We start from the raw sequence: 27,307 nt of genomic DNA, 5'->3' as shown, positions 1-27,307 counted from the left end.
TTTGAAAATGGAAGATTACATGGTGAAATGATTTTACTGGGTTAGAATTATGGCCCTGGCATTGACTGTTGGTTTGATCTCAGGCAAGTTACGTAAGTGTTCTGAGCTGTAAAATGGAAGGAAATTCAGAGAAACAAATGGATGAAAGTACCTAAGACAATGCCTGGTACTTAGCAAGCATTCAGTGGAAGCTACTGCCAGTGGTGTTGTGTGATTGTTATTGTCATATTTTGGTCTTTCCATTCTCTCAGATGGTTGACAAAAATTAGATAGAATAAACGTATAATGTGCCAGTTGGCATGGAACAGGAAGTTTGGTTAGTGCTTTCAAACATTTATAAAACTTAAGTGTCACACTTTTTGCCCCCCCAAAAAATCTTATATGAAACCTAATAGTGAGAAAAACAGATGATATACATTTATGTTTTCAATGGTACACTTAAATTAAAATTTTTTTTAATTTTTAAATTTATGGTACATTTTTATTTTTATGAGCTCTTCTTTACCATTTGCTTATTATCAACCCCAAATAGAAATATGGGATTGAGAAAAACATTTAAAAATAATGGTGATGAAGGATACCTAGGTGGCTCAGTCAGTTAAGTGGTCTGCCTTCAGCTCATGTCATGATCCCAGAGTCCTGGGATCGAGTCTTGCCCTGGGCTCCTTGCTCAGTGGGAGCCTGCTTCTTCTTCCCCCTCTGCCTGCTGCTCCCCGACTTGTGCTCTCTCTCTCTCTCTCTCTCACTCTCTCTCTGGCAAATAAATAATAAATCTTTAAGAAAATAAAATAAAATCGTGATGATGAAAATCAGTTGTAATATCCAGTCTCAAGTATCAATAGATCTTCATTACATCTTTTATATAAATAATACATTTTAGCATGTGTGTTGCCTTAAAAAGTTTAAACAACTTAAGGAGGACATGTATTGCATGGAGCACTGGATGTTATATGTAAACAATGAATCTTGGAACACTCCATCAAAAACTAGTGATGTACTGTATGGTGACTAATACAACATAATAAAAAATAATAATTTTAAAAATTCCAAATATTAAATGATGTTGGGCAAGAAATAATCTAATTCTAAAAAAATGTAATATATGCATGTTCATGTTATTTGTAACATAAATTTCAACTTATGTATAAAATGATTGCATGAAAATTAAAGAAAATCGGGGTGTCTGGGTGGCTCAGTGGGTTAAGCCTCTGCCTTTGGCTCAGGTCATGGTCTCAGGGTCCTGGGATCGAGCCCCACATTGGGCTCTCTGCTCAGCAGGGAGCCTGCTTCCCCCCACCCCCCGCCTGCCTCTCTGCCTGCTTGTGATCTCTCTTTCTCTGTCAAATAAATAAATAAAATCTTTACAAAAAAAAAAAAAAGAAAGAAAATCACATTCTTAAATAAAATAGTGTGCATCAGATAAAAAAAATGTTTAAACAATTTTCAGTCCTTCTAATTTCTTGAGATTGTTCTATGGTAAAGAATATATGATCTCTTAGTGAATATATTGTGTGCACTCAAAAGCGTGTATTCCTGTGTTGTTGGGTGTAGTGCTAAGTCATTAAATCAAGCTGGTTGTTAATGTTGCTCAAGTTTTCATCTCCTTGTTCTATTTATTACTGAGGGAGGGATGTTGCAGTCTCTAGCTATCTTTGTGGATTTGTCTATTTCTCCTCTCAGTTCCTGAAAGCAAAAAGAAGCAGTTTATGCTTCACGTGTTTTCAAAATCTGTTTATCTATCTATCTACCTACCTATCATCTATCTATATTTAGAATAATTATGTCTTCTTGATGACTTGCCTCCTTATCATTATGAAAGGCTCTCATTATCCATAGCAATTGGTTTTGTTCTGCAGTCTATTATTAGTATAACTATTCTTGCTTTCTTATGATTATTGTTTGCATGGTGAGTTTTTTCTACTATTTTATTTTGACTTATCTGACTCTTCATACTTTAAGGTATGCTTCATGTAGATAGCCCATAGATGAATTTTGCTTCAGTATCTAGTCTAACAATCACTGTCTTTTAATCACAGTATTTATACCATTTATATAAATTGTAATTACTGATAACTCTGCATTTGCTTATTACATTTTTATTTGCTTTCTATGTGTCCCATTTGTTCTTTAATTCTGGTTTTTATCTTTTAGATTTAATATTTTTTCTAGTTCCAAATGATTAACTATTCTGCTTTCTTGTTGCTGTTGTTATTGTTCTTAGATTTACAATATATATCCCTAATTTATCACAGCCTACTTTCAAATAATATGATACAGCTTCTGATATTTTTATTCTCACTGAGTAACTTCCTCTGACATTTCTTGCAATGCAGAATGACTTTTGCTGATGAATTCTCCAGTTTCAGTGGCCTAAAGTTGTCTTTATTTTGCCTGTATCACATCACTTTAAATATGTCATTCCATTATCTTCGGTTTGCATAGTCTCTGAGGAAAAAATCTGCTTTCCTCTTTGTGCAATATGTCATTTTTAAAAAATTGACTGCTTTTATAATTTTCTCTCTATTATTGATTTCCAGCAATTTGATTATGATGCACCTTGGTATGGTTCTATAGGTTTACAGTTCTCAGCAAATTTGTAAAAAAGTTTTGCCATTATTAATTTAAATATGTTCTCTGCCCCATAATCTCTTTTCTTTCTGATAGTACAGTCGTAGATAGGTTAGACTGCTCAATATCACAGCCCACTGAGGCTCTACTCTTGTTGTTGTTGCTGGCAGTCTGTTTATCTTTTTGTTCCATTTTGGATAGCTTCTGTCACTGTTTCTTCAAGTTTGCTAATCTTTTCTTCTGCAGTATTTAATCTGTTGTTAAGCCATTCAATGAGTTTTTTCATTTCTGTGTAATGATTTTCAGCTTTAAAAGTTTCCTTGGTCTTCTTTTGTGTCTTTCACTTATCATCATGTTCATGAGTCTCCTTCCATACGTGGATATATGTGCAGTAACTCTTCTAACGTTCTTGTCTGCTGCTTCCATCATTTCTACATCACAGACCTTTGGAATTAGGATTGACACAGACAACATCCAGTTTAATCCATCCACTCGTGTGGCAAGGAACAAAACTTGAGCCCCAGAGAGAGAGAGAAGGAGCATGTTACATAACAACCAGACCTCTCTGCCAGGCATTTTAAGAATACTGGCCAATTAAGCCTCATCATGTCCCCCTAAGATTTGTTTTAAGTATTATCCCCTGATTGAGGACCAGAGCCAGAGAGGAAGGAAAGCAGTCTTACAGGTTCTAAATCCCTTGGCCACCTAGTGGAACAGTCAGGTCTTATAATTGCCGGATGGCTATTATCTCCACCATTCCTGCTACCCTCACCCACCAGAAAAAAAGACCAAAAAAAGTCTTCATTTTGATAAGTAATGCAAATATAACATTTTCAACCAAAAATTTCCATTGATGGAGAATGAACAAAATTCCTTTAGAAGGACTGATGGAAACATGAGTGAGAACCTCAAACATGGAGGATGACCTCTGTTTTATTAAATAGGACACAGAGGTTGTGGACTCTGAGAAGTATAAATCATGATCCTTCTCTGTTTTATTTATTTCACCAGGCTTCAGAGTGTATTTACCAAAATACCCTGGGCTAAGGCCATGTGACAATTTTCAAAGGTTGTCCAGATAACTGGAAATCAGTATGTATTCAAGCTATGTGCATTTTTAACTAATTTGAATGGTCAGAGTAGTGGGTGTGACTCAGAAGCGAGCAGTGTGAATGTGGACACTTTTGTTCAGGTTAACTAATCGTTAACTATACTTCAAGTGGCATCAGGTATGGGATTTGGAGGGAGATCAACCTGGGTTTACGTCTTGGCTTCACCACTTAGTGGCTCCAGAATTTGGGCAAGTTAAACTAAGACTCAACTTTCCCGTCTATAAAACAGAGATACAATATTTCACTGAGTGCTTCTCAGGAGTTAGGAGAATTCATACTAAGTACTTAGCACAAAAATGGCACATGGTAAGCTTTTAAATATTATTTTTATTACTCTCTTTCCATTTTGTCAGAAATCCTTCATAGTGTATCTTGGAATGCTAATACAGTGCATATGTTTAGTGTCCAACAACCTTCATTTAAATCCTTGCTTTGTCATTTTACTACCTATATACCTTTAAGCAAGTTTATTTCATATCCCTATGACTCTGTTTTAATTACCTATCAAATGGGTGTAATAGCTCCCACCCCACAGGGTTCTTATATTATTTAAATGAGATAATATAAAAGTGAATGAGGCAATATATTTATATCCAACATTTGTTCTGAGTTCCTACCATATGCAAAGTACTACACTTAGCACTGGCCTGCAAACAATATAGTTGTGACCTCTGCCTTGTAGAACGTGCAGTGTAGGGATGGATATAAAGTATGAGAAGCTCTATTATATGGCATGATGTTAACATAGGGCAGGCAGGTCAAAGAAAGCTACCTAGAGGAAGAGAGGCTTAACTGAACTGGGAAGTTTCAGCCAGATGAATGAGGTGTGATTATTCCATGCAGAGGTAACAGCATTATGAACACACTGCAGGAAAACCTGGCATGTGCCTAGAACCAGAAGTTCTATGTGGAATTCTGTATGTACCCAGAACATAGAAGATACTTTTCATTTGTTCATTTCATCCATCCATTCATTTGTTTTCCATTTATTCATTCAGTACATACTCCAGGTATGCTAGGTGCTAGACAGATAATGTTCCTACCCTCATGGAATTTACAGTGTAGTGATGGAGTCGATAAACATGTAAACAAAACATTACAGTAAAAAACTATGATAAGTACTATGAAGGAAACTAATAAGGCCTTTTGATAGAGGATATTATAGTAATACAAGGACAGGGTGGCTGGTAGGTTTTCTCTAGAGGTGGGATTTAAGCTGAGGGATGTAGGACAGTAAGGAGAAGCCATGTGAAGAATAAGGGAGAATGGAGAGATCAGCCTGGTTGAAGACCTTCCAGTGGGAAGTGGCTCATCATGCTCCTGGCCCTGAAGGATGGGAACAGCATGAGAGCAGGGGATTGTTCCCTGAAATGATGTCCAAGATGTGCACAGAGACCAGATCACAGGGGACCTTGGGACCATGATGAAGAATCTGTGTACTAAAAACCAACCAACCAGCCAGCCAAAAAACCTGGAGGGCCTTATAATGGGGGGCAAGGATTATCTGATTTCTAATTTAAAAAAAAATCATCCTGGTGGCTGTGCAGAGAAGGAATGGGAGGAAGCTGCAGTGGGAGGTCCCACAGGAGGCCATAGCAGTGATCTGGTTGAGAGATAATGGTACCTTAAATTAGAGTCGTAGCAGTAGAGGGAGACAGAAGGGAAGATATTTGACTTATATCTTGAAAGTAAAATGACAGAAATTTCTAGAGGATTGGATATAGAGATTAGGGGAAGGAGGTAGTTAAAGACCATGGCCAGGTATCTGGCTTAAGCAACTGTGTATTACGGTGGTTCCACTTTTGGATGTGGGTAAAACAGAGAGAGAAGCTGGTTAGAAGAAAATTAAGAGTTAAGGGGCACCTGGGTGTCTCAGTGGGTTAAGCCTCTGCCTTCGGCTCAGGTCATGATCTCAGGGTCCTGGGATGGAGCCCTGCATCAGGCTCTCTGCTCAGCAGGGAGACTGTTTCCCCCCAACCCCTTCTGTCTGCCTCTCTGCCTACTTGTGATCTCTCTCTCTGTCAAATAAATAAATAAAATCTTTAAAAAAAAAAGAAGAAGAAAATTAAAAGTTGAGATTTGGAGCCATTGAAAGTTTGCCACGCCTCAGAGGCACTGACTTGGTGGAGATCTAACATGCACCAGTTGGATAAAGAAAACAGGATTTCAATGGAGTGGTCTAGGTTGAAGATATAAAGTGAGGAAGCATTAGCATAAAGTCATGGGAAGCCCAGGAAATGGTCTCACCTTCCTAAGAGTGAGAGAAGCAGAAAGAGAAAAGAAAGGCAGTACCACACCCTGAGGCATTCTAGTTCGTAGAGAACTCAAAAAGAACTGGCCAGAGAGGTCAGGAGGGAGGCAGGAAGTGTGGTGCTGAAGCTGTCTAAGACAGGCCAATATCAAGAAGGGAACGATGGCTAAAAGAGGAAAGTAAGACCAAGTAAAAAAACTTTCCACTGGATTTAGCAACATGGAGGTCACCAGAGACTCAGCCAACTTTCAAAGTCAATTTAAAATACCTCAGTTTTGGGGGCGCCTGGGTGGCTCAGTGGGTTAAAGCCTCTGCCTTCGGCTCAGGTCATGATCCCGGGGTTCTGGGATCGAGCCCTGCATCGGGCTCTCTGCCCAGCAGGGAGCCTGCTTCCTCCTCTCTCTGCCTGCCTCTCTGCCTATTTGTGATCTCTGTCTGTCAAATAATAAATAAAATCTTTAAAAAAATAAAATAAAATACCTCAGTTTCATGATGTAATTTCCATGTAATAACTGAATGAATCTACTTCAAGATGATATAATTAGTGACAATCAGTCTTAAATATAAGCTGAGCCAACTTATTAGGATGATCCCCTGGCAATAATCAGGGTTAGGCCTTCTAACCTTTTAGACAATTAATTATTATGTGATCTCTATTGCTGAGGTAGCCACTTTGCAGGGTCAAGCATTTGACTCAGAGATTGCATGTTCAACTCCAGATTTTAGGCCCTTTGCCTTCTGTGCCACCCTCTTTAAAAAGTCAAATGGGTAGCTTGTCACTAATTCACAGCCCTATACAGTGTAGGCATTCAATACCATTTTGATAAAGATGGAGAGTTTTGATGAGCATGTATGGGGTTGAGAAGGTTAGAGAGAAGGAACTGACATGTACATTGGGCTTGTGCTTGGGGCTTTATATTCATGATCTTAGCCCATATTCAAAACAGTCTCACAAGTTATTAGTATCCTATTTTCACTTATAAGGAAATCAAAGTTCAGTAGGTAGCAGAAACTGGATTGTAAAACATTCTTGGTGGAATCCAAACCACTTTGTGTTAGATCAGTATGCCCTAACTTACATTACACAATCTTACAGATGTTACATGAAACAAGAAATGATGTATTCAAAAAATTGGGGAAATTCTGGGTTGTGCAAATTTAGAATGCAGAACTTCTCAGGGCCTTTAATATGTTGCATTTTATATTTCTAAGAGTAGCATGTTATATGCAATTTATCCAAATTTGACCACGTAAGTTTTCTTCTCTTCCTTCCCAGCCCCAGGTTGAGCACTCCCCAGAGCCCACTTTGAGAAATCCTGCCATAGTACTATATTGACTTGTGGTGATTCTATAGATTAAAAAACAAAACAAAACAAAAAAACCTAAAAGCTGGTTAGGTAAAGAAACTTGCTCATTGTAGTGTAACAAAGTAGATATAAACTAAAAATTATAATAAAAAACTCCTGACTCTCAGTGCTCTGTATTAAATGTGTTATTGCATGAGTAGATTCTCGGCAGTTAGGAGATGCTTTTCTTATTCTTTTATTTTTTGGTGATGCTTTAAAACTATTTGCTGAGCTTTACTAGATCACAGATTTATCCATGGCTTCCTAAGTAAATGAAAAAAAAAAAAAGATATAATTCTTCTGGAAAGCCATTGGCCATAGTGTCATAAGCCTTAAAATCACCTGTATCCTTCATCCCAACCATCCCATTCTATAGGAAGTATCTTCAGGAAGGAACTTAGAATATGGAAACACTGGGTGATCAATAATCTAATTTTTTGCTGTTAGACGAGTGGAACCATGTGTAGTCATCATAAATACTTTACATTTCTGCTATGGTATTAAGTGGAAAATCAGGATGTAAAATGTAATACTCAGTATGACCTCAATTATATTATGAAACTGGAGCGGAAGGAAATATAACAAAATATTAATTGTGGGAGGGTTGGAGGCATTTTTTTCTTTTATGTTCTCTTTAAAGAGAATGTATTACTTTGATAATAAGCAAAAAATAAACTCCATGTAAAGATTCATTGGAATGATATGAGAAAATGCTGGACATATTGATATTGGCTAAAAGGCTGGAGCCCTATAATGACTTAATGAATGGTCCTTGCATACTTTCTGTACTCTTGCTTCAGTGATAGCATTACTATGTGTGCTTCTGTCTAGACATCATGTCACAAAGCTTTTAAAAACTACAGCAACACAGTCCTGCTCTGTCTAGGCTTCTGCATCCATCCATTAATACTGTTTCTTTTCACTTTGACATCATCATGCAGTCTCTGTGGGCTTACATTGACATTATCTTGACAATTCCATAGTGAGATGCAAAACTAATCCTGGAGTCATTTTCTGTTCCCAAACCTTCACCATGTATCTTCTACCCTTCTTTTGATGATTAGAACCCTGTCTTTCTCCATGTCCCTATACTTCAAACTTTTATTCTTAGGACGGTCTATCGGGAAAATGACACATAGACAGAATCTTGAGCCATTTGAACGTCTAGTTATCAGAATTAATTAATTAGCTTCTAACCCTAGATTGGGTTCAAGTAAGTCTCTAAACAATGTCACTCTATTTCCTGTAAATTGGTCTCATTCTTTCTCTTCTTTTCTTTCTTTCCTTCCTTCCTCTCCTTCTCTCCCCCTTCCCTCCTCTCTTCCCTTTTTGTCCCTCACCCTCCCTGCTTTCCTCCTTTCATTCTTTTTTATTTTCCCTTTCCTAAATATTCACTGAACACTTTTGTTGGGTCTGGCATCCTGATAGGAACAGTAAACAAACATACAGAGAGTATCTGCCTTCATAGAGCTTACAATCTGGTGAAGACAGAAATTAGACAAATATTACAAGGGTGATAATTAAATGTTGAGAAGATGTGCAGAGACTGATCAAACCAGATGAGAGGAGGAAAAATATTTCCCTAGGGAAATGAACTTGAGGATGACATTGGAAGATACCTAGGCGTTAACCAGATAAAGAGGGAGAGTTGGATTTGCTCAGGATTGGGTTTTAGAGGTAGGCATGATTAAAGGAGCAGTAGAGTCCAGAAATTTATAACATAACTATGATTTTAAAATGATAGATCATAGACTCAAAACTAGTTGCAAAGGGAAATGAAAATAGAAGGGGATATTATTTATAGAAAGCTTAGGTGTCACGAGGGTAAAAGTCCCAAAGAAGTTCAAATGAAAGTGAACTGGGAATCCTTGAACATATAATACAGAAGGAGAAGGACCCCCAAATAACCATTCACAGATGACTCACGGACTAGTGATTTGGAGAAGAAGCTGTTTTAGCAAGTGAGAAGGACCAGGATTGACCATAGAAGATAGTGGAGTGAGGAAAAATGTTCCTGGAGGCAAGGAAAAGGAGTGACTGAGGGGCAAGTGTTGAATAACTCATTTATGGGGCTGACAGGGTTTCCCAGGGTGATGGAAGGAATTGGAATAGAGAGGAAGTTTGTGAGCACTGAAGCTTTTGGAGGGACAGTAGCACTGGTATTACATACCAACATCATTTTATAGATCAGCGTTTCTTAAACTGTGGTCTGCAGATCCCAGGGAGTCCCGAGGATCTTTTCAGAGGGGCTCTGTGGGTTCACAACAATATCATAGTAACACTGAGACATTTGCCATTTCCACTGTGTCAATGCTTTCACGGATGGTGCAAAAGTTATGGCAGATAAAAATACTGTGGTCTTGGTACAAATCAAGGCAGTGATATCAAACTCACAGGAAAGAAGTTAAGTCTGACTTTAAAAAGTCCCTCTTGCAACAGTAAAAATCATGAATGTTAGTAAAGTTCAATCTCTGAGAAAAATGCCTCAATCTTAGAATACAAGTTATTTAAATATTCTATGTGACAAAATGGGGAGGATGCATTATGAACTTCTGTTGTCTGAAGTATGATGGTTGTCTTAAGAAAAAGCAATTAGCCATTTTTCCCCTTGAACATTGTTTTTTCTTGACAAAATAGCTGCCAAGCTATTGTTATTCAGGCTTACTTATTTGGCAGACATTGTCTCAAAAATGAACAGGGAGCCCATTGCTTCAGGGAAACCAAATAATAGCATTTGTTATCAATGATAAAATTTTTGAGCTTTAAACAAAAATTAAAATTTTGGAAAACATACCCACTGAGCTTGGTGAGATCACTGGTGATATTAACAAATTTGACTAATTTATATTGGAGAGTGAAATGTGTTAACATTGTTAAGATATGCATAGTGAACCATTGTTTTCCAAATTTCCAATGCCTGGTGTTACAAAAATCATGTAGGAGTGCCAGATCCATTCAAAATACACATAGACCGGTGGACTTTGATGTAAGAGGGTGCAAAAAAATTCATTGACATGATTTCAGATTCCATATTGTAACTAACATTCAAAAAATTACCACTTGTCAAAGTTGTGGTGTGGTATCAAAGAAGAATACCCACAGTGATCTGAAAAGACTGTTAAAATTCCCCTCAACTATGTAACATTTTCAACTATATACATCTAAGAGGTTGATTTTCTTCAAAGACCTCAACAAAAGCAACATAAAGCAACAGATTGAAGAAGCAGAAATGAGACTCAAACTGCATTCTACTAAGTCAAACATTAAACACAGTTGCAAACATGAAGACTAATGACATACTTTTCACTAATTATTTGTCAAGGAAATCTGTTTTCAAATAAAATTATGGCATATATTGTAACATGTAATAGGTTTGGTATTAAAATCAAAATAGATACATATTGCTAAATATGTATCTATCTATAGATCAATATATACATATTGCTAAAGTTTCTGTTCTGATTTTGACTGTCGTGAGTATCAGTAGATGCAGCCCACTTAAACAAAGGCTCTTTGGAGTCCTCCGTGGTATATTAGAGTGTACAAGAGTCCTGGGACCCAAGTTTGAAAACCAGTGTTAAAGATGAACATTGCTTTCCCCATGGCTTCTTGTCTTGGGTTTCAACGTGGGTGTCATCATTCATCACAACTAGTGACTCATGGAATAACTAGTATGAGATGTGAAGCACCCTTTTTCCTACGCTAGGGTGATAATCATGCCATTCGTCACAACAGAGGCTGCCTTGCTCTCTGAAATTATGGTAATACTGGAGGTAACAGACAGTCTTCCTACAATCTTTGCTCAGTGGGCTGACCATGCTCCAACACTGCGGTCGCAGCAATGATGTTGTGGGAAGAAGCTCAGGCTTGGAGCCAGGCAAGCTTGTGGCTTGTCCACCTCACTCTGTGTGACCTGGACAAGCTCTTCAACCTCCGAAGAGGCAGCATGGGGTAACAGGAAGAACATGGTCTTGGAGAAAGACCAGTTTCTACCTTCTACCTGTGCTATCCTGGGCAAGGCTCTCACTCTCTCAGTTCTGTTGGCTGGTCTGTGAAATGAAGAAGGAGCAGCATGATGAGGAAATGAACATGGGCTCTGCCATCAAACCAACTTGGTCAAATTCTGCCTTTGTCACCCTTGGGTTATGACTTCTGGGATTACTTAGCTCTTAGGAATCTCAGCTTTCTTATATGTAAATGGGGCTAATGATATTTGCCTCCTAGGATCATTACAGAGAATTAAATGATGAGGTAATTCATGGAACATGTTTGTAATAACAAAATCCAACCTTTAACAAATACTTCGTAAGTGTTTTAACATATTGTCAATAACTCCATCAGGTAATGTTGTTTTTAGCATAGTTAAAAATTTCCCATAGATGGGAAAGCTGTAGCTAAGAGATGTTAAGTAACCAGATTTCCAAGTCAGCAGGTGGCAAGATTCAAAGTTAGTCCTCTCACCCCAAACCCCATCTTGTTAACCACTGGGATTTCTGCTACTCTGACTCTTCAAAAACAATTGTTAGTTCCCCTGATTCTTTGAAAAGATAAACAAAATCGGTAAATTTTTAGCTGGACTCATCAAGAAAAAGACCCAAAATAGATAAAATCCAAAGTGAAAGAAGAGAACTGACACCACAGAAATACAAAGGATTATAAAAGACTACTACAAAAAATTATATGACAACAAATTGAGACACCCAGCAGAAATAGGTAAATTCCTAGAAATCGACAATCTTCCAAAACTGAATCAGGAACAAACAAAATCTGAACAGACTGATTATTACTAACAAAATGGAACCAGTAATCAGAAAATTCCAACAAACAGAAGTCCAGGACCAGACAGATTCACAGATGAATCCCACCAAACTATTAAAGAAGAGTTAATACGTATTCTCCTCAAACTAGTTCAAAAAATAGAAAAGGAAGGAAAGCTTCCAAATACATTCTATAAGGCCAGCCTTACTCTGATACCAAAAAGCTAAGGCAGCACATAAGAAGAAAAGTACAAACCATCTCTGATGAACACAGATGCAAAAATCCTCAACAAAATATTAGCAAACCACATCCACCAACACATTATAAGGATCATTCAGCGTGATCTAGTGGGATTTATTCCAAAGACATAAGAATGGTTTAATATTCACAAATCAATCAACATGATATACCACATTAATAAAATGAAAGATAAAAATCCTATGATCATCTCAATAGATATAGAAAAAGAATTTGATGAAATTCAATATCTATTAATGATAAAAACTCTCAAAAAGTAGGTTTAGAGGGAACGTACCTCAACATACTAAAGGTCATATATGACAAGCCCACAGCTAACATACTCACTGGTGAAAACAGAGAGCTGTTTCTCTAAGACCAGGAACAAGACAAGGATGTTCACTCTCACCGCTTTTATTCAACGTAGTCCTGGAAGTTCTAGTCACAGCAATCTGATGAGAAAGAAATAAAGCATATCCAAATTGGTAAGAAAGAAGTAAAACTGTCACTATTTTCAGATGACATGATACTATACATAGAACACCCTGAAGACTCTACCAGAAACCTATTAAAATTAAGAGATAATTAAAAGAGATAATTTATATAAACCCACCAGCATCACACCTGCATACAGTATTGTCAAATTGTTAAATGTATTGTTAAAATGTCCATACTATCCAGAGCAACCTATAGATTAAATGCAATCCCTACCAAAATACAAAAGATAAATTTTTCACAGAACTAGAACAAATAATCCTAAAATTTCTATGGAACCACAAAAGACCCCAAATAGCCCAACAAATCCTGAACAAGAAACAAAACTGGAGATATCATAATCCCAGATGTCAAGATACACTAAAAGCTACAGTAATCAAAACAGTGTGGTACTGGCACAAAAATGGACACTTATATTAACAGAACAGAAAAGAAAGCCCAGAAATAAACCCATGCATTTATGCTCAATTAATCTACAACCAAGGAGACAAGAATATACAATGGAAAAAAGACAGTCTCTTCATGAATGCTGCTAAGAAAGCTGGACAGCTACAGGCAAAAGAGTAAAACTGGACTACTTTCTTAGACCATACACAAAAATAAACTCAAATGGATGAAAGACCTAAATGCCAGACCTGAAACCATAAAATTCCTAGAAGAAAAAAATAGGCAGCGGTCTCTTTGACAACATCTGTAGAAACATTTTTCTAGATATGTCTCTCTTGGCAAGAGAAACAAAAGCAAAATGAAACTACTGGGACCACACCGAAGTAAAAAGCGTTTGCACGGTGAAGGAAGCTATCAAGAAAACAAAAAGCCAATCTACTGAATAGGAGAAGATATTTGTAAATGATACATTGGATAAAGGGTTAATATCCAACACCAACTCAACATCAAGAAACTAAATAATGCAATTAAAAATGGACAGAGGATATGAATAGACATTTTTCCAAAGAAGACAGACAGGCTCATGAAAAGGTGCTCAACATCACTAATCAACAGGGAAATGCAAATCAAAACCATGATGAGATATCACCTCTCAGCTGTCAGAATGACTAAAATAAAAAACACAAGAAACAACACGTGTCAGTGAGGATGTGGAGAAAAAGGAACCCTTGTGCACTGTTGGTGGGAATGCAAGCTGGTGTAGCCACTGTGGAAAACAGTCTGGAGGTTTCTCAAAAAGTTAAAAACAGAATTACCGTATGATCCCGTAATTCCACTACTGGGTATTTACCCAAAGAATATGAGAACAGTAATTTTAAAAGATATAGGCACCCCTGTTTTTATTGCAGCATTATTGACAACAGCCTAGCTATGGAAGCAACTCAAGTGGCCATCAATAGGTAAATGGATAATGATGTCATGTGTCTATATTGGAATATTACTTGGCCATAAAAAAGAATAAAATCTTGCATTTGCAACAACAAGGATGGATCTAGAGAATACAATGCTAAGTGAAATAAGCCAGACAGAGAAAGACAAATACATTTGATTTCACTGATATGTGAAACTTAAGAAACGAAACAAATGAACAGAAAGGAAAAAAAAAGAGGAAAAGGGAAAATAATAAACTCTTAAATACAGACCAGAAACTTGTGATTGCCAGAGGGGAGCTGGTGGGGAAGAGGGGAGAAACAGCTAAAGGGGATTAAAAGTACATTTATCTTGATGAGCCCTGAGTAATGTATAGAATTAATGAATCATTATATTGTATACCTAAAACTAATATAATACTGTACGTTAATTATACTTGAATTTTAAAATTTTTTTAAACTTTTAAAAGATTAAAAAATTCAACATCTGATTGGTTTTAAAGAAGAAGGAATTCCTGCCATTTGCAACAACATGGATGAACCTGGAGGACATTATATAATTGAAATAAGACTGACAGGGAAAGCCAATATCGCATGATCTCTCTTATATGTGGAACCTAAAAAAGTGTGACTCATAAAACTAGAGAATAGAATGATGGCCACAAAGGGGGACATGGGGAGGGGTTGGTCAAATTATAAAAATATTCAGTTATAAATGAATAAGTTCAGGGGACCTAATGTATAATATGGTGACTATGATTAATAGTACTGTACTGTGTACTTGACATTAGCTAAGAGAGATCTCTATATCTCAACACACACACACACACACACACATACACACACAACTATGTGAGTGAATAGCTGTATTAATTAGTTTGCTTGCAGTAATCATTTCACAATGTATATCAAACCATAACATCATACATCTAAAATATATACAATTCTTGTCATGTATACCTCAACAAAGCTGGGGAAAAATGAATCTGTTTTCATATTAATAAGATACCTTCACATTGAAAGATCTTTTTCAATTCATAACAAAACTAAAAATCACCATAATAAAAATTTTAAAAATTGAAGCATAGGTCTCCCCTGTCTCTAGGAGAGTAAGCCGGGCTGTTCAGAACTCCAGCCCCAGAGCCATTAGCTGCCAACTCAGCCACTGGTCAGAGTGGACGGACTGCCTTCCATGCCAGGACAAAAAGGTAAGACATTCGTGACCAGTTTGGGGCCGTGTAATATTTGAATGGCATACTAGGCATTTAAATGGAGATAAACAGGTCTATAAATTTAGAAGCCTGGGGAGAAATCAGGTCTAGAAATAGGTATTTGGAAGCCATGGGCACATGGATGGTGGAACTTTTTCTGTTTTTGTTTATAAGCCATTATTGGGCGAGACTGCCAAAGACATGTACACTATGGCTTGTGGGCAGAGAGGTGGCCATTCAGACTCGGGCACACGGATCCCTCTGGCCTCTCTGGGTCGTGGTCAGTCTGTTGCCCTCCAGGGATGGTCATCGAGAGGGACTAATGACCCGTGGGGAGCTGAGATGAACCCGAGAATGTCCCTGAGGATTCTGTTTTCACGGATTGAAAAGACTGACACACCCAATGAACAGACATGAGTCTATCTTGCCCACCGACATGGTTTTGAATAGTCCAAATTGACCACTAAAGCCAGTGGCATCTCAAGGGAAGAGGGACTTGGGGAGGACTCTGCTGTGCTAGAGAGGGGGGTATTCAAGTTGACCTTGTTCAGGATCACTGGCTCAGGGTGATGATAAAAGGCAGAACAACTTCCATTCTGTTTTATCACTGTTTTAAAATCTCTACAGACAACACGTGCTTTCACTGGATGAATCCAGGGTGAGGCACCTCCAGGCTCCCATCTCTCCCAGTTGGTAGACCACTGCCTAAACCGCATGTATTGGCACATTACTGTCAAGGCCAAGGGTTCAGGCTCTGATTCTTCAGTTTAGATTCTGGCTTTGCACCTTCTTTGCTGTGTTACTTTGGACATGTATTTTGATATATGTATTATGATTCCTTATCTATAAATGGAAACAGTAGTGGTACTCCTAGCATAGAGTTATTATGAGTATTAAATGAGTAAGGTATGCAATGGGCTCTTTTTTCATGCACCTGGCATACAATAAATGTTCAATCTCCAACCCACTCCCACTGCCCAAATCAAGACCTGCTCTTCCCTCACCTTGAGCTTCTGCAGTACAGAGCGTGCTGGTTGTTCTCCTGCCTCCAGGCCCACTCCCCAGCTAGAGGCTGGACTACTCTGTGAAGGTCTGATGAGTTGTTCAGAATCTCATGGAATTCAAAATCATTACAAATGGAAACACAATTTGGACCTAGTCTATTCAGCTCCTAAGCATGATATTATTTATTCTGCCTCTCCTGTTTCTGAGATACACCAAGGAATCCTAGACTGCACTGTGCAAAATTATCTAGCTCCCAAAATCTCATCTTGCTTTGATAGCCTATGTTAGTTTTCTGAATCTGCTGTAACAAATTGCCACAAACTGGGTTGCTTAAAACAACAAATGTGTTCTCTCACAGTTCTGGAGGCCTAAGTCTGGCAGGGCCACACTCCCTCTGAAAGCTCTGCAAGGGAGAATCTGTTCTTTGCCTCTTCTGGCTTCTGGTGGCCATTGGCGATCTTTGCCTTGTGGCCAGTCTCCATGCCCCAATCTCTGCCTCTGTGGCCATATTGCCTCCTCCTCTTCCGTGGGTCTCCTTTGTATGTCTGTGTTAAATCTCCCTCTGCCTTCCCCTTATAGGGACACTGCGATGACATTTAGGGCCTACCTGGGTAATCCAGTATAATCTCTTCATTTCAAAAACCTTGATAATATCTGCAAAAGATCCTTTCTCCCAAATAAGGTAACATTTACAACTTTCAAAGACGAGGACTTGATTTCTTTGCATGGCCATTATTTAACTTACTATACATCTAAATGATATATTTTTTTCCTCATGTGTTGCAGTTTACATAGATAACACAGGTGAATGGCTTACTATTTAAATCAGAATTGAATTACTCCTTTCATGACTCAAAAAAGCACATGTGTCTCTAAAATAATCCTTAAAACCATTAAATTCTGTTAATTACTTAAGCAAAAGACCACCCCTAATTTCTTCTTATTAATATGTTTTTTCCCCTTCTCTCAAAATCACCCAAACAAAGATGTGCATTTCTGGAGAGAAACATTATCGACTAGCTAGAAAAGAAAATTATGTCTTAATGATACCAACAGAGGCACCAGCACGGAGAAGTCCCTAAGGGAGTAGTTGCACCAGCCTCTCTGCAGAGCAATGTCTTCATTATTTGATAATAACCCAGAAAATGGAGAGTTGTTGGGAATGAACCTCGTGTCTGCACCAACATTCCAATACAGAAACCACAAGAAGGATGATGATGGCATTTATAGTTACCATTTATTAAATGATTTCTATAAACCAGGCACTGTGCTCCTGTTTTAATAAATCGTCTTAGTTGACTTTCATAGCCAACTGTGATAGATAGAAACCATTGTCCCTTTGGTTAGGTTACCCATAAAGAAGGAGGCACAGCCTAGACTTAATACTTGGTCAGTCTGATCCCCAAATGCCCATGTGCCTGACCATTTCACTCCACTGCCTCCCCATGAACCCTGTGGAGAGTTGTAAATGACATTAGAGGCCATGTAATCCAATCCCCCCCATTCAACCATAAGTCTTTCTGGAGTATCCCAACAGCTGGCTACAAAAATGATGCTGATGTTATAGCTAGTATTAGTGAGTTCATTCCAGGAATCAGGCCAATGTGCTGACTTCTTTACATGCCTTATCACTAGTCTCCTCAAGACTCTCAGATCTCTCCTTCCACAGATGAGAAAATGGAGGGTCAGAGATGTTAAGTCATTTACTCAGTGACACACAGAGAGTAAGTAGCAGAACTGGCATTCCAACCCAGCTTAAAATGGGATTCAGAATGACGCTTAACCTCCTCAACTTGTGAGGATTAAATGAGATAAAGAATGTGAAGTGTCCAGCCATTAGTAGGCACTCAAAAAATGGTAGCTACCATCACTGTCATACTGGTAATTGCAGGTCTTAAAACTCTGGTGAACTTTATGAAGAGTGAGAAGACTTGGCTCTACCTTGGTATGCTGAGCCCTCATCTTGGCAAGATGTGGGAAGAGAATGAAAATATCCTAATATTCCCAAACTGATCGTTAATTATAATCTCTTCCCATTGAGTTTACAATCTTATTAACGGGGAGGCAGGAAAGGCAAACAGACAGGTTTGCTCTTCCCCTTTTTTTGGCAGACCTTTCTGTCTCTTCACTAATGAGAAATCGTGGAGACAGAAGTAGGCAAGAGGAAAGAGAGGGCAAAGTTGCCCTGTTCTACACGCACCCAGTGGAATCAGCTGGAAAAGACTCCATTGATAATGATGCAGACACCACTTCTGTTTAGTGAGCACCAATAAAATGCCAGCCATGGGGCTGGGTGCTTTCCTCACACCTTCTCTCACTCAGTTCTCACAACACCCTTTCAAAGTGTGGGGTCATCACATCCACTTGACATTAGAAAACAGGAACTCAGAAAATGTAAATGGTTTGCTCTTGGTGACTTGGTAAGTGACTCTGGGGTCTGAACCCAGTCAGTCTAAATTCTCATGCTTATGCTCTTGTATCTACAGGACACAAGTGAAAGAATCATTAGTAACTGTAATTAGTGAGGTTGCCTCAGTCGACCACTTCATTCTACAGATTTGGAAACTGAGACACAAAGTACCAGGCACTGATACTTTATACAGCCAGCAAGAAATAAATTCAGGAATAAACAAACAAACAAAAAGCAGGCCAAACCTATAAGTACAGAGAAAAAATTGATGGTTGCCAGAGGGTTGGGAGTGGAGGAAATGGGCAAAATGGTAAGGGGAGTGAGAGATACAGGTTTCCAGTTATGGAATAAGTAGGTCATAGGAGTGAAAAGTACAATATTGGGAATATAGTCAATGGTACTGTAATAGCATTGTATGGTGACAGATTGTAGCTATGCTCATGAACATATTAAAACATAGAGAAGTTGAATCACTCTGTTGTACAACTGAAATTAATTTAATATTGTGCACCAACTATACAAAACAAGAAAGAAAAAGAAAGAAGAGAAGGAAAGAAAGGGAAGAAAGAAAGAAAAGAAGGAAGAAAAGACGGAAGGAAGGAAGGAAGGAAGGAAGGGAGGGAGGGAGGAAGGAACAGCGGGTGGGTGTATTGGGCTAAGAATCCACTTTCTTTATTGCTCAAACTGTTACTTTCCCGCTCAGTTATGAACAGTCTTGAAGGAGGAGCTTGTGGGCTGAGCCAAGGCAAGAAGCGGCAGAAAATATAGAGCTGCAAATTCCCTTTGAGGACACTCGACATGGAACTCTCCACACAGCATGTTTCCTATTACTATCTATTTTATCTCCTCAAGTAGACTTTAAGCTACTTGAAGGTGGGAATGGAACCTCATACTTCTCCAAATATCTTAGTGTTCAACTTCCTCCTTCTAAACTAGTGCCCGAAGGTGTACACCATATAGAAAGCAGTATCATGAAACCAGAGAGCTCCAAGATTGGTATGCATTTTTATTCTTCCTGTTCTTCTTTGAACAGGTATTTGTTCGTATGCAATCAAAGCTGGACCCAGGGATTCAGATGTTGTCTTTATCTCTTGGATGGGCTCTTTCTACATAGTAGGCTAGATGACCACTTGATGCCCACAGTTCCCAGCAACTTCAGCAAAAAGAAATGATCTTTTCCAATAGTTCTGAAAGAAAATCTTCAGGGAGAATAATTATTGCTCTAAGGTTGAGTTATGAACCAAGCCCTAAACCAATCATTGCAATTTGGCAGATATGGTGCTCTGGTTGGCCCGACCTGGTTCAAACCCACGCATTCCCATGACTTGGGGGGTGAGATCATCCCCACCGGAACCATATGAGATGTGTCCCAAGGAAAGAGAGGATGCCATGACCAGAAGAAATGGTACAGAGGGAAATCAATGAACAGCTTATAAAGGTGCCTCCTGCATAGACCATAGATCAAGTGTCAAGGGTATGAAACCAAGTAAGACAAGGTCCTCCTTTCACCACTCCTCCTCTTATATGCAAACTTTTCTTAAACTAATGAGAAAGGTAAGTAAGTAAGTAGACCAGGGATAAAAACAACCTTATTTGACAAGTGAGAGGAGAAGGAGGCACACGGAACTCTAGAATATGTAGAGGGGGTGCACTATTGAGTCATGAAAGATGGATAGGTACCAACTGGTTGAAGGTGGGGGGAGAAGGTCCTTCCTAACAAGGCTTCCATTTGATCTTTGGAGGCCCTATTCAATATTCCTGCCCCCTCTGACTGAACGCCACCATTTAGGAACACTCATCCCCTCAGAAGACAGCTTTTTAGGCAGCTCTCAATCATTAGTCAGTTAGTCCTTATGTTGAGCTGAGATCCGCCAGCACAAATCTTGTTTGATTGATAGACAATGAAAGTGTCTGCTTCGAAATCCAATTTAGTACCGACACCGGAGCCTCCTGCAGCCCAACAAGTTTGGGGGAACCATGTGCAGTGGCGACATCTGGGATCAAATCAGCTGTCACAGTCCCACAGCTTGTGTAAGTCGAGCACAGTGTGGAGAGGATTTCCTGTGTAAGGAGACAGGTGAGTGGCATCCAGTGGGATAACAGCTGTGCCCCACCAGACCAAATGTGAAAAACAGTCACCCAGGAGCTTGTTAAAGGGCTGACTGCTCAGCCCTTCCCTGGAAGTTGTCATTCTGTAGGTTTGGAATGGGGTTCAGGGATCTGCATTTTAAGACAACCCAGTAGCCCAAGTAATTTTGATGTGAGTGTGTTGGAATATATGTTGACTTGTTTAGAAAAGGTACAATTCACTCAGTCACCCATTCATTGAATAAATATTGACTGGGCATGTATGTGCCAGGCAGGGTGCTAACTGCTGGTGACCCAGATATGAAAAGATAATGTGCCTGACCTCGAGGTACTCCTCGTCTCTTTGGGAGGGAGACCTACAGAAAGTCAGTGGCAATACTGGGTGATAGGCAGTGTAATGGGCACAGGCCCACGGTCCAATGACCCTCACTGGCAGGGGATGCCCTGATCTGTTGGGGAAGTCAGAACAGGCTTTAAAATAGCACTTGAACTGAGACTTAGAAAGCAGCAATGAATTTGCTAAGAACAAGAATGTGCAAACACACCCAGGGATTTAGGGACTGGCAATAGATGCAGAATGATTGCAGGTCAGGGCTCTGGGAAGAGAGGGGGGGATGGGCCCAGTAGGGTACTGGGGACCAGACTGCAGCATTTGGAAGAATGGGAATGGGAGCTACAGAAGGCTATGGGGCAGGGGGATGACATGGCCATGCTGACATTTTAGAGAGATCACAGGAGATGCCACGTGGAGGATGAGTTTTCGAGAGGAGCCTGCTGCAGAGCCTGAGCTGGGGGCAGGGCTACAGCTGGGAGACAGACAGGCTGGAAGGAAGAGGCAGCGAGGATGGAGAGATGATTGTGGAAAGGGGTCAGGGGCTGTTTCAGAAGTGGGATGGATTTGGTGACTATGGATGCAGGTCACCTGGAGAGCGAGAGTCTGGGAGGCTCTGGAAGCATCTACAGCCTCTCTTCTCTCAGGTCGCTGCCTGAAACGCCACCTGGTGTGTAACGGAGACAATGACTGCCTTGACGGCTCTGACGAGGATGACTGTGAAGATGTCAGGGTCCCTGAATTTGACTGCACCCTGTATGACCTGATTCCAGGATCAGAGAAAGCGGCCTTGGGGTGAGTCCTGCCCTCAGGTTGTTTGGGAGCAGGGAATGGTTGCCCTTCAATCACAAGTATTATTTTGAGGACAGAAGAAGATCTTAGTGCCATGTGTCTGGTGAGGCAGCTCCCATGGTCTCCCTGAGGTGGGATACTGGTCCACTCGGGTGACTATCTCTTGGGTGACTATTACAAAATACCACATACTGGGTGGCTTACAAGCAACAGAAATTGATTTCTCGTAGTTCTCGAGGCTGGAAGTCTGAGGTCAAGGTGGTGGTAGGTTGGCTTCTTCTGAGGCCATTCTCCTTGGCTTATCCTTCCTTCTGTGGGTGTCTGGGTCCTAATCTCTCTTTGTTTTTTAAGGATTTTATTTATTTAAGAGGGAGAGAGCAGGGGGAGGGGCAGAGGGAGAGGGAGAGAGAGAATCTCAAGCAGATTCCTCTCTGAGCACAGAGCCCTATGCAGGGCTCCGCCCAAGCACCCCTCTTCTTCATCATCATCATCTTCTTTTTTAAAAAAGGTTTATTTATTTTAGAGAGAGAGAGTGTGTGTGTGCAAGCAGAGGTAGGGCAGAAGAAGAGAGAGAATCCTTAAGCAGACTCCCCGTTGAATGTGAAGCCCAGCGTGGAGACTCAATCCCAGGACTCTGAGATCATGACCTGAGCCAAAATCCAGAGTCAGCTGCTTAACTGACTGAGCCCCCCAGGTGCTCCCTAATCTTTTCTTATAAGGACATGAGCATATTAGATTAAGGCCCAGTAGTGGTCCCATTTTAACTCAATTCCTACATAGAGACCATCTCACCAAAATACAGTCAAATTCTCAAGCTTTGGGGTCCCAGACTTCCACATCTAAATGTTAAGGGGACACAATTCAGCCCCTAATACTAATAAAAGGGGATTTTGTTTATTTTTAAAGTGAATGTGGGCTAAACAGAATAGAAGTATAAAATAGTGAGGTGTTAACTTGAGAAAAAGAATTCCCTCTTTATGGGCAAAAAGATCGCAGACCATGACCTTGCTCTCACGTGAGTCAAAGGAGCATTGAAATATACTTCCTGAGTGTGCTTTGACCAGCAGGATGGTCCCATCTCCACTCCCAATAGCTGACACTTGGCAGTTTTTCATTCTGCTCACGATCTCAGAAGCCTTTCCTGGTGTCTTTTTTTTTTTTTTTTTTCATTTAAGCATGTTCTAGTTTTTAGATTTTTATTTATTGCTATGGAATTAATACACGTTGGGCATCTGGGTGGCTCAGTTGGTTAAGCTCCTGCCTTCAGCTCAGGTCATGATGCCAGGGTCCTGGGATCAAGTCCCACATTGGGCTCCCAGGTTAGTGGGGAAGCTGCTTCTCCCTCTTCCTCTGCCTACCACTCCCTTTGCTTGTGCACTCTCTGTCAAATAAATGAATAAATTCTTCTTTTAAAAAAGAATACATGTTTGAGGAAAAAACGAAAGTCTTCCTTCGCCATCCCCAACCTGTACTCCATTCAGTCATGCCCCCCACTTCTCTCCCTGGAACTGACCCCTGTCAATAGCTTGGTATAGGACTTTCAGATCATGTAAACGATGCACTGACAATATATATTGTATAGAAGATATGCCCATAGATATTGTGCATGATAGGCATAAGTCTATTTTACATAAATGGGATCATACTACACATATGGTACATAACTTGCTTTTTTTTAACTTAATAATATATATATATATTTTTTAAAGATTTTATTTATTTGACAGAGAGAAATCAGAGCTAGGCAGAGAGGCAGACAGAGAGAGGGGGAAGCAGGGTCCTGCTGAGCAGAGAGCTCGATGCGGGGCTCGATCCCAGGACCCTGAGATCATGACCCGAGCTGAAGGCAGAGGCTTAAACCACTGAGCCACCCAGGCACCCCAACTTAATAATATATTTTGAAGATTTCCTTCTACATTTTCTATTCTTTTTCTAAGCAACACAGTGTTCTATAACAGGGGTCAGTAAACTATGGCCTCAAGGCCAAATTTAGCCTGTTGTCTGTTTTTGTAATTAAAGTTTTATTGGGATACAGCTTTCACCCTGCAATGATGGGAGTTGAGTATTTGCAACAAAGGCCTATGGCCTGTAAAGCCTAACATATTTAATATCTGGTCCTTTATTTAAAAAGAAATTGCTGACTCTTCTCCCAAGGTATAACTACATGAAAATTTATTTGACTGCTTCCTATTGAAGGATAATTAGATTTTCCCCATTTTTTCCTCTTATAAACAATGCTGCAGTGAACATCCTTGTATGTTATCATTGTACATGCGAGTATTTCTGCATAGATTTCCAAAAAGTGGAATTTCTCTATATCTTTTCATTTTCAATCTGGTGGGTTCTGCAATCAGCTTTACTAAGAGTACCTAGGCTTAATAACCTTTTATGCTTAGAGGTTAGAGTGTAATCTTAGGACTAATTATTCCTTTGACTTTTTGTTTCGCCCACCAGAGAGCCAGTATTTATAACCCAAAGGTAGAAACATGTTCAATGGGCAGAAAGACAGAAAAGTAAGGGGCAAAGTAAAAGGAAGGAACCCAGATTTTAGTGTCAAAGAAAATTTAGCTGTGACTATAGGCAAATTACCTAATTTTTTCTGAGCTTCAATTTCTGCATTTGTAAGATTGTCATGAGGTTGCAAGTTAATGTATGCTAAATGTCTGGTAGAGTGTGTATTCAATTCACCATAGCTATTACTACATCACTTCCATTAATATGAAGAAAGAGACGGAGAGAAGAGGTGAAGAAGAAAGGTAACATACCTTGAATTTGTACTATATGTCAGGCGCTCTATAATTATCCATTTATTCCTTCAAAGGCAGGTTTTATTCATAGTTAACCCCCTGCTCATCTTCTGCCTTTGTGCCTTTTCATGGAAGGAAGGAACAAATATGACAGATGCTATGCCAAAGGTAATCACTGAATGCCATGTAAATACAGAGGAAGGAACAACTGTCTGTCCAGGATAATCAAAGAAGGGTCAGACAGAGAGGGCAATGTTTAAGTTGGGTTTTAAAGGCTGAATAGGAGTTTGAGAGGCAGAGACAAGCAATCATTTTATTATCGATACCATAAGAGGCTTTGATTGTTAGGCCTTGGATCTCTTAACCAAATCAAAATGCTTTTGTTTAGTTAACCTTCTCTTTTTTTCTAATATTAAAGCTGTATTTCACCTGTGTGACACTGTTTGTGCCTAAATACCATTCAACCATCTATAGCCCAAAACGCAATTCTTGGGCAGATGGATATGAAATACCCCAGAGGGGGAAGCAAGTGAAAGTGTTTCTGGAAGAGTACGGGGCTAGGGGAGAGGAAGTATCATTTCTGGAGTGCCTAATCTGTACTACATCTTCACTTCCATTTTACTTTAATACTCTCATTTAGATGTCACAAAACCCACAAGAAGTAGCTTTATTATTTCTCTTCTTCAAATGCAGAAAACGAGCTTCAGAATGCATCTGGAATCTGCCCAGACTCACACAGCTAGTACGTGACTGAGCTAGAAATTGAACAGGAGTCTCCATGATTTTCAAATTGCACCCTCTGCCATTCCATGCTGTCCTGGAGACAATGGCCTTTCTGTGGATTAGCTTTTCACCTTAGCGCTGAGAGTCGATATGTTAAACTTTTTTTTTTTTTTTTTTTTCACCCACGGAGCCTTTTTCTGAAACAGTACAAACAAAAACAGCAACGGCAACATTTATTCAGTACTTAATATATACTAAGAGCTTTCTGGTTCCTTTCCATGTTGAACTTGCATTTAACTCTCTGAAGGCAATAGCATTAACTGCTTCTTACAAATGACTAAACTGAGGCACAGAGAGGTGAAATGATTTGCCCAAGGTCACACAGCTAGGTGTGGCAGAGCTGGGAAATGGGCTCCGGCTGTTGGGCTCTGTGCTTGGATTTTGGATAATGATGCATATTCATATTCATTCCTCTGTAACTCGCACAACACACTTTTAAGAGTAGCTTCTCATGGGAGCACTGTTCTAGGTGCTGATGGAGCTGCCTGCTGCTTTGGTCAAAGGGAAGCTGGGGGCCTGGCTGAGCCCACTCAGGTTTCCAGTGTTACCCAAAATGGAGTTTAAGGTACTTTGAGGAGCCCTAGGGGTCTGCAGAACACAGCTTGAGAAGCCACGGCTCAGACCAGCAGTAACATCTTCCAAAGGATGCCATCTTTGCCTTTCCAGTGTTCTTTCCCAGAAGCTGCCTGCCTTTTCGATTCAGGTACAATATCCTGATCCAGGAAGAAGCCCAGAGCGTGTATGACGCCAGGTATTTTGGGGGCCAGTGTGAGATAGTCTACAATGGGGAATGGAGGGAGCTTCGATATGACCCCGCTTGTGAGCATCTTTACTACGGAGAGGATGAGAAGTACTTCCGGAAACCCTACAACATCCTCATGTACCACTTTGAGGTAAGTCTGCACAGGGCGCTCACAGGTCACTGTAAGGTGGGGCGGGGAGGGAGAGAGGACTGTTGCTGGACATGGACTCCTAGCTTCTGGAGATGCTACTTCCCCAGAGCTTGCTGGTGGCTGAAGCTCCCTTTCCGTGTGCCCCCACACGTGCTCCGTGCTGAAGGACACTGACAGGCAAGGGCAGGGCTGACAAGAGGCAGAACAGAAGTGTGGCCGCCCACCTGCCACATCTTGGCTCCATTCCATAATCAATGAAACAGATTCGAAGTCCAGTTCTCTGCTAGTCAGAAGACCTATTTCCAGTTGTGCTTTGTTAGAATAGAAGTATTTGAGACCTTGAGCATCTCCCTGTCCCTCCCTGGGCCCAGTTTCCCTCTGTATAAATTGGGGGTCAGGACAGGAGGTAGCTGGGCAGGGTTCTGAGCCCAAGGTCCCCGTCTCATCAAGGGCAGCTGCCCACTGGTCATCTTTCTTTTCTTTTTTTGGTTCCTTCCTTCCTTCCTTCCTTCCTTCCTTCCTTCCTTCCTTTCCTTCCTTCCTTCCTTCTTTCTTTCTTTCTTTTAAAAATTCCAGTACAGTTAACATACAGTGTTAGTTTCAGGTGTACAATATAGTGATTCAACCACTCCATACAACACCTTGTGCCCATCATGATAAGTGCACTCGTAATTCTCTTCACATCCTCCCCCACCTTCCCTCTGGTAACCACCTGTTTGTTCTCCATATTTAAGAATCTTGTTTTGTCTCTTTTTTCCTGTATGCTGCACATGGTATTTGTCTTTCTCTGATAACTTTCCTATCTTGGTTTTCCATATGGGATTTTGTTTACAGAATGGGTTCTGCAGTTGAGAAGTGTTTGCAAGATGCGATGATACCTAAATCCTCTCCATCTCTAAAATTCTGTGGTTTCCTGGACACTCGGAGCACCCCATAGCTCATGACCAGCTCCAGAGCCCGCTCC

The 27,307-nt window shown here is 40.0% G+C and overlaps 1 protein-coding gene across 1 annotated transcript in view; it reads left to right on the top strand.

The window, feature by feature from the left end:
* The window catches only part of C8A (complement C8 alpha chain), a 64,255-nt gene that overhangs the window by 1,364 nt on the left and 35,584 nt on the right, over positions 1-27,307 (top strand). Inside the window, 4 exon segments of the mRNA XM_080803151.1 lie at positions 15,189-15,291; positions 20,642-20,786; positions 21,776-21,923; positions 26,154-26,343. Coding sequence (XP_080659277.1) covers positions 15,189-15,291; positions 20,642-20,786; positions 21,776-21,923; positions 26,154-26,343 — 586 coding nt within the window.

The sequence above is a fragment of the Martes martes genome (assembly GCF_963455335.1).
Source record: "Martes martes genome assembly, chromosome: 4".
In the NCBI taxonomy this organism is placed as follows: Eukaryota; Metazoa; Chordata; class Mammalia; order Carnivora; family Mustelidae; genus Martes; species Martes martes.
The sequence above is the reverse complement of the archived record's forward strand: the minus strand, read 5'-3'. Positions and strand labels throughout refer to the sequence as shown.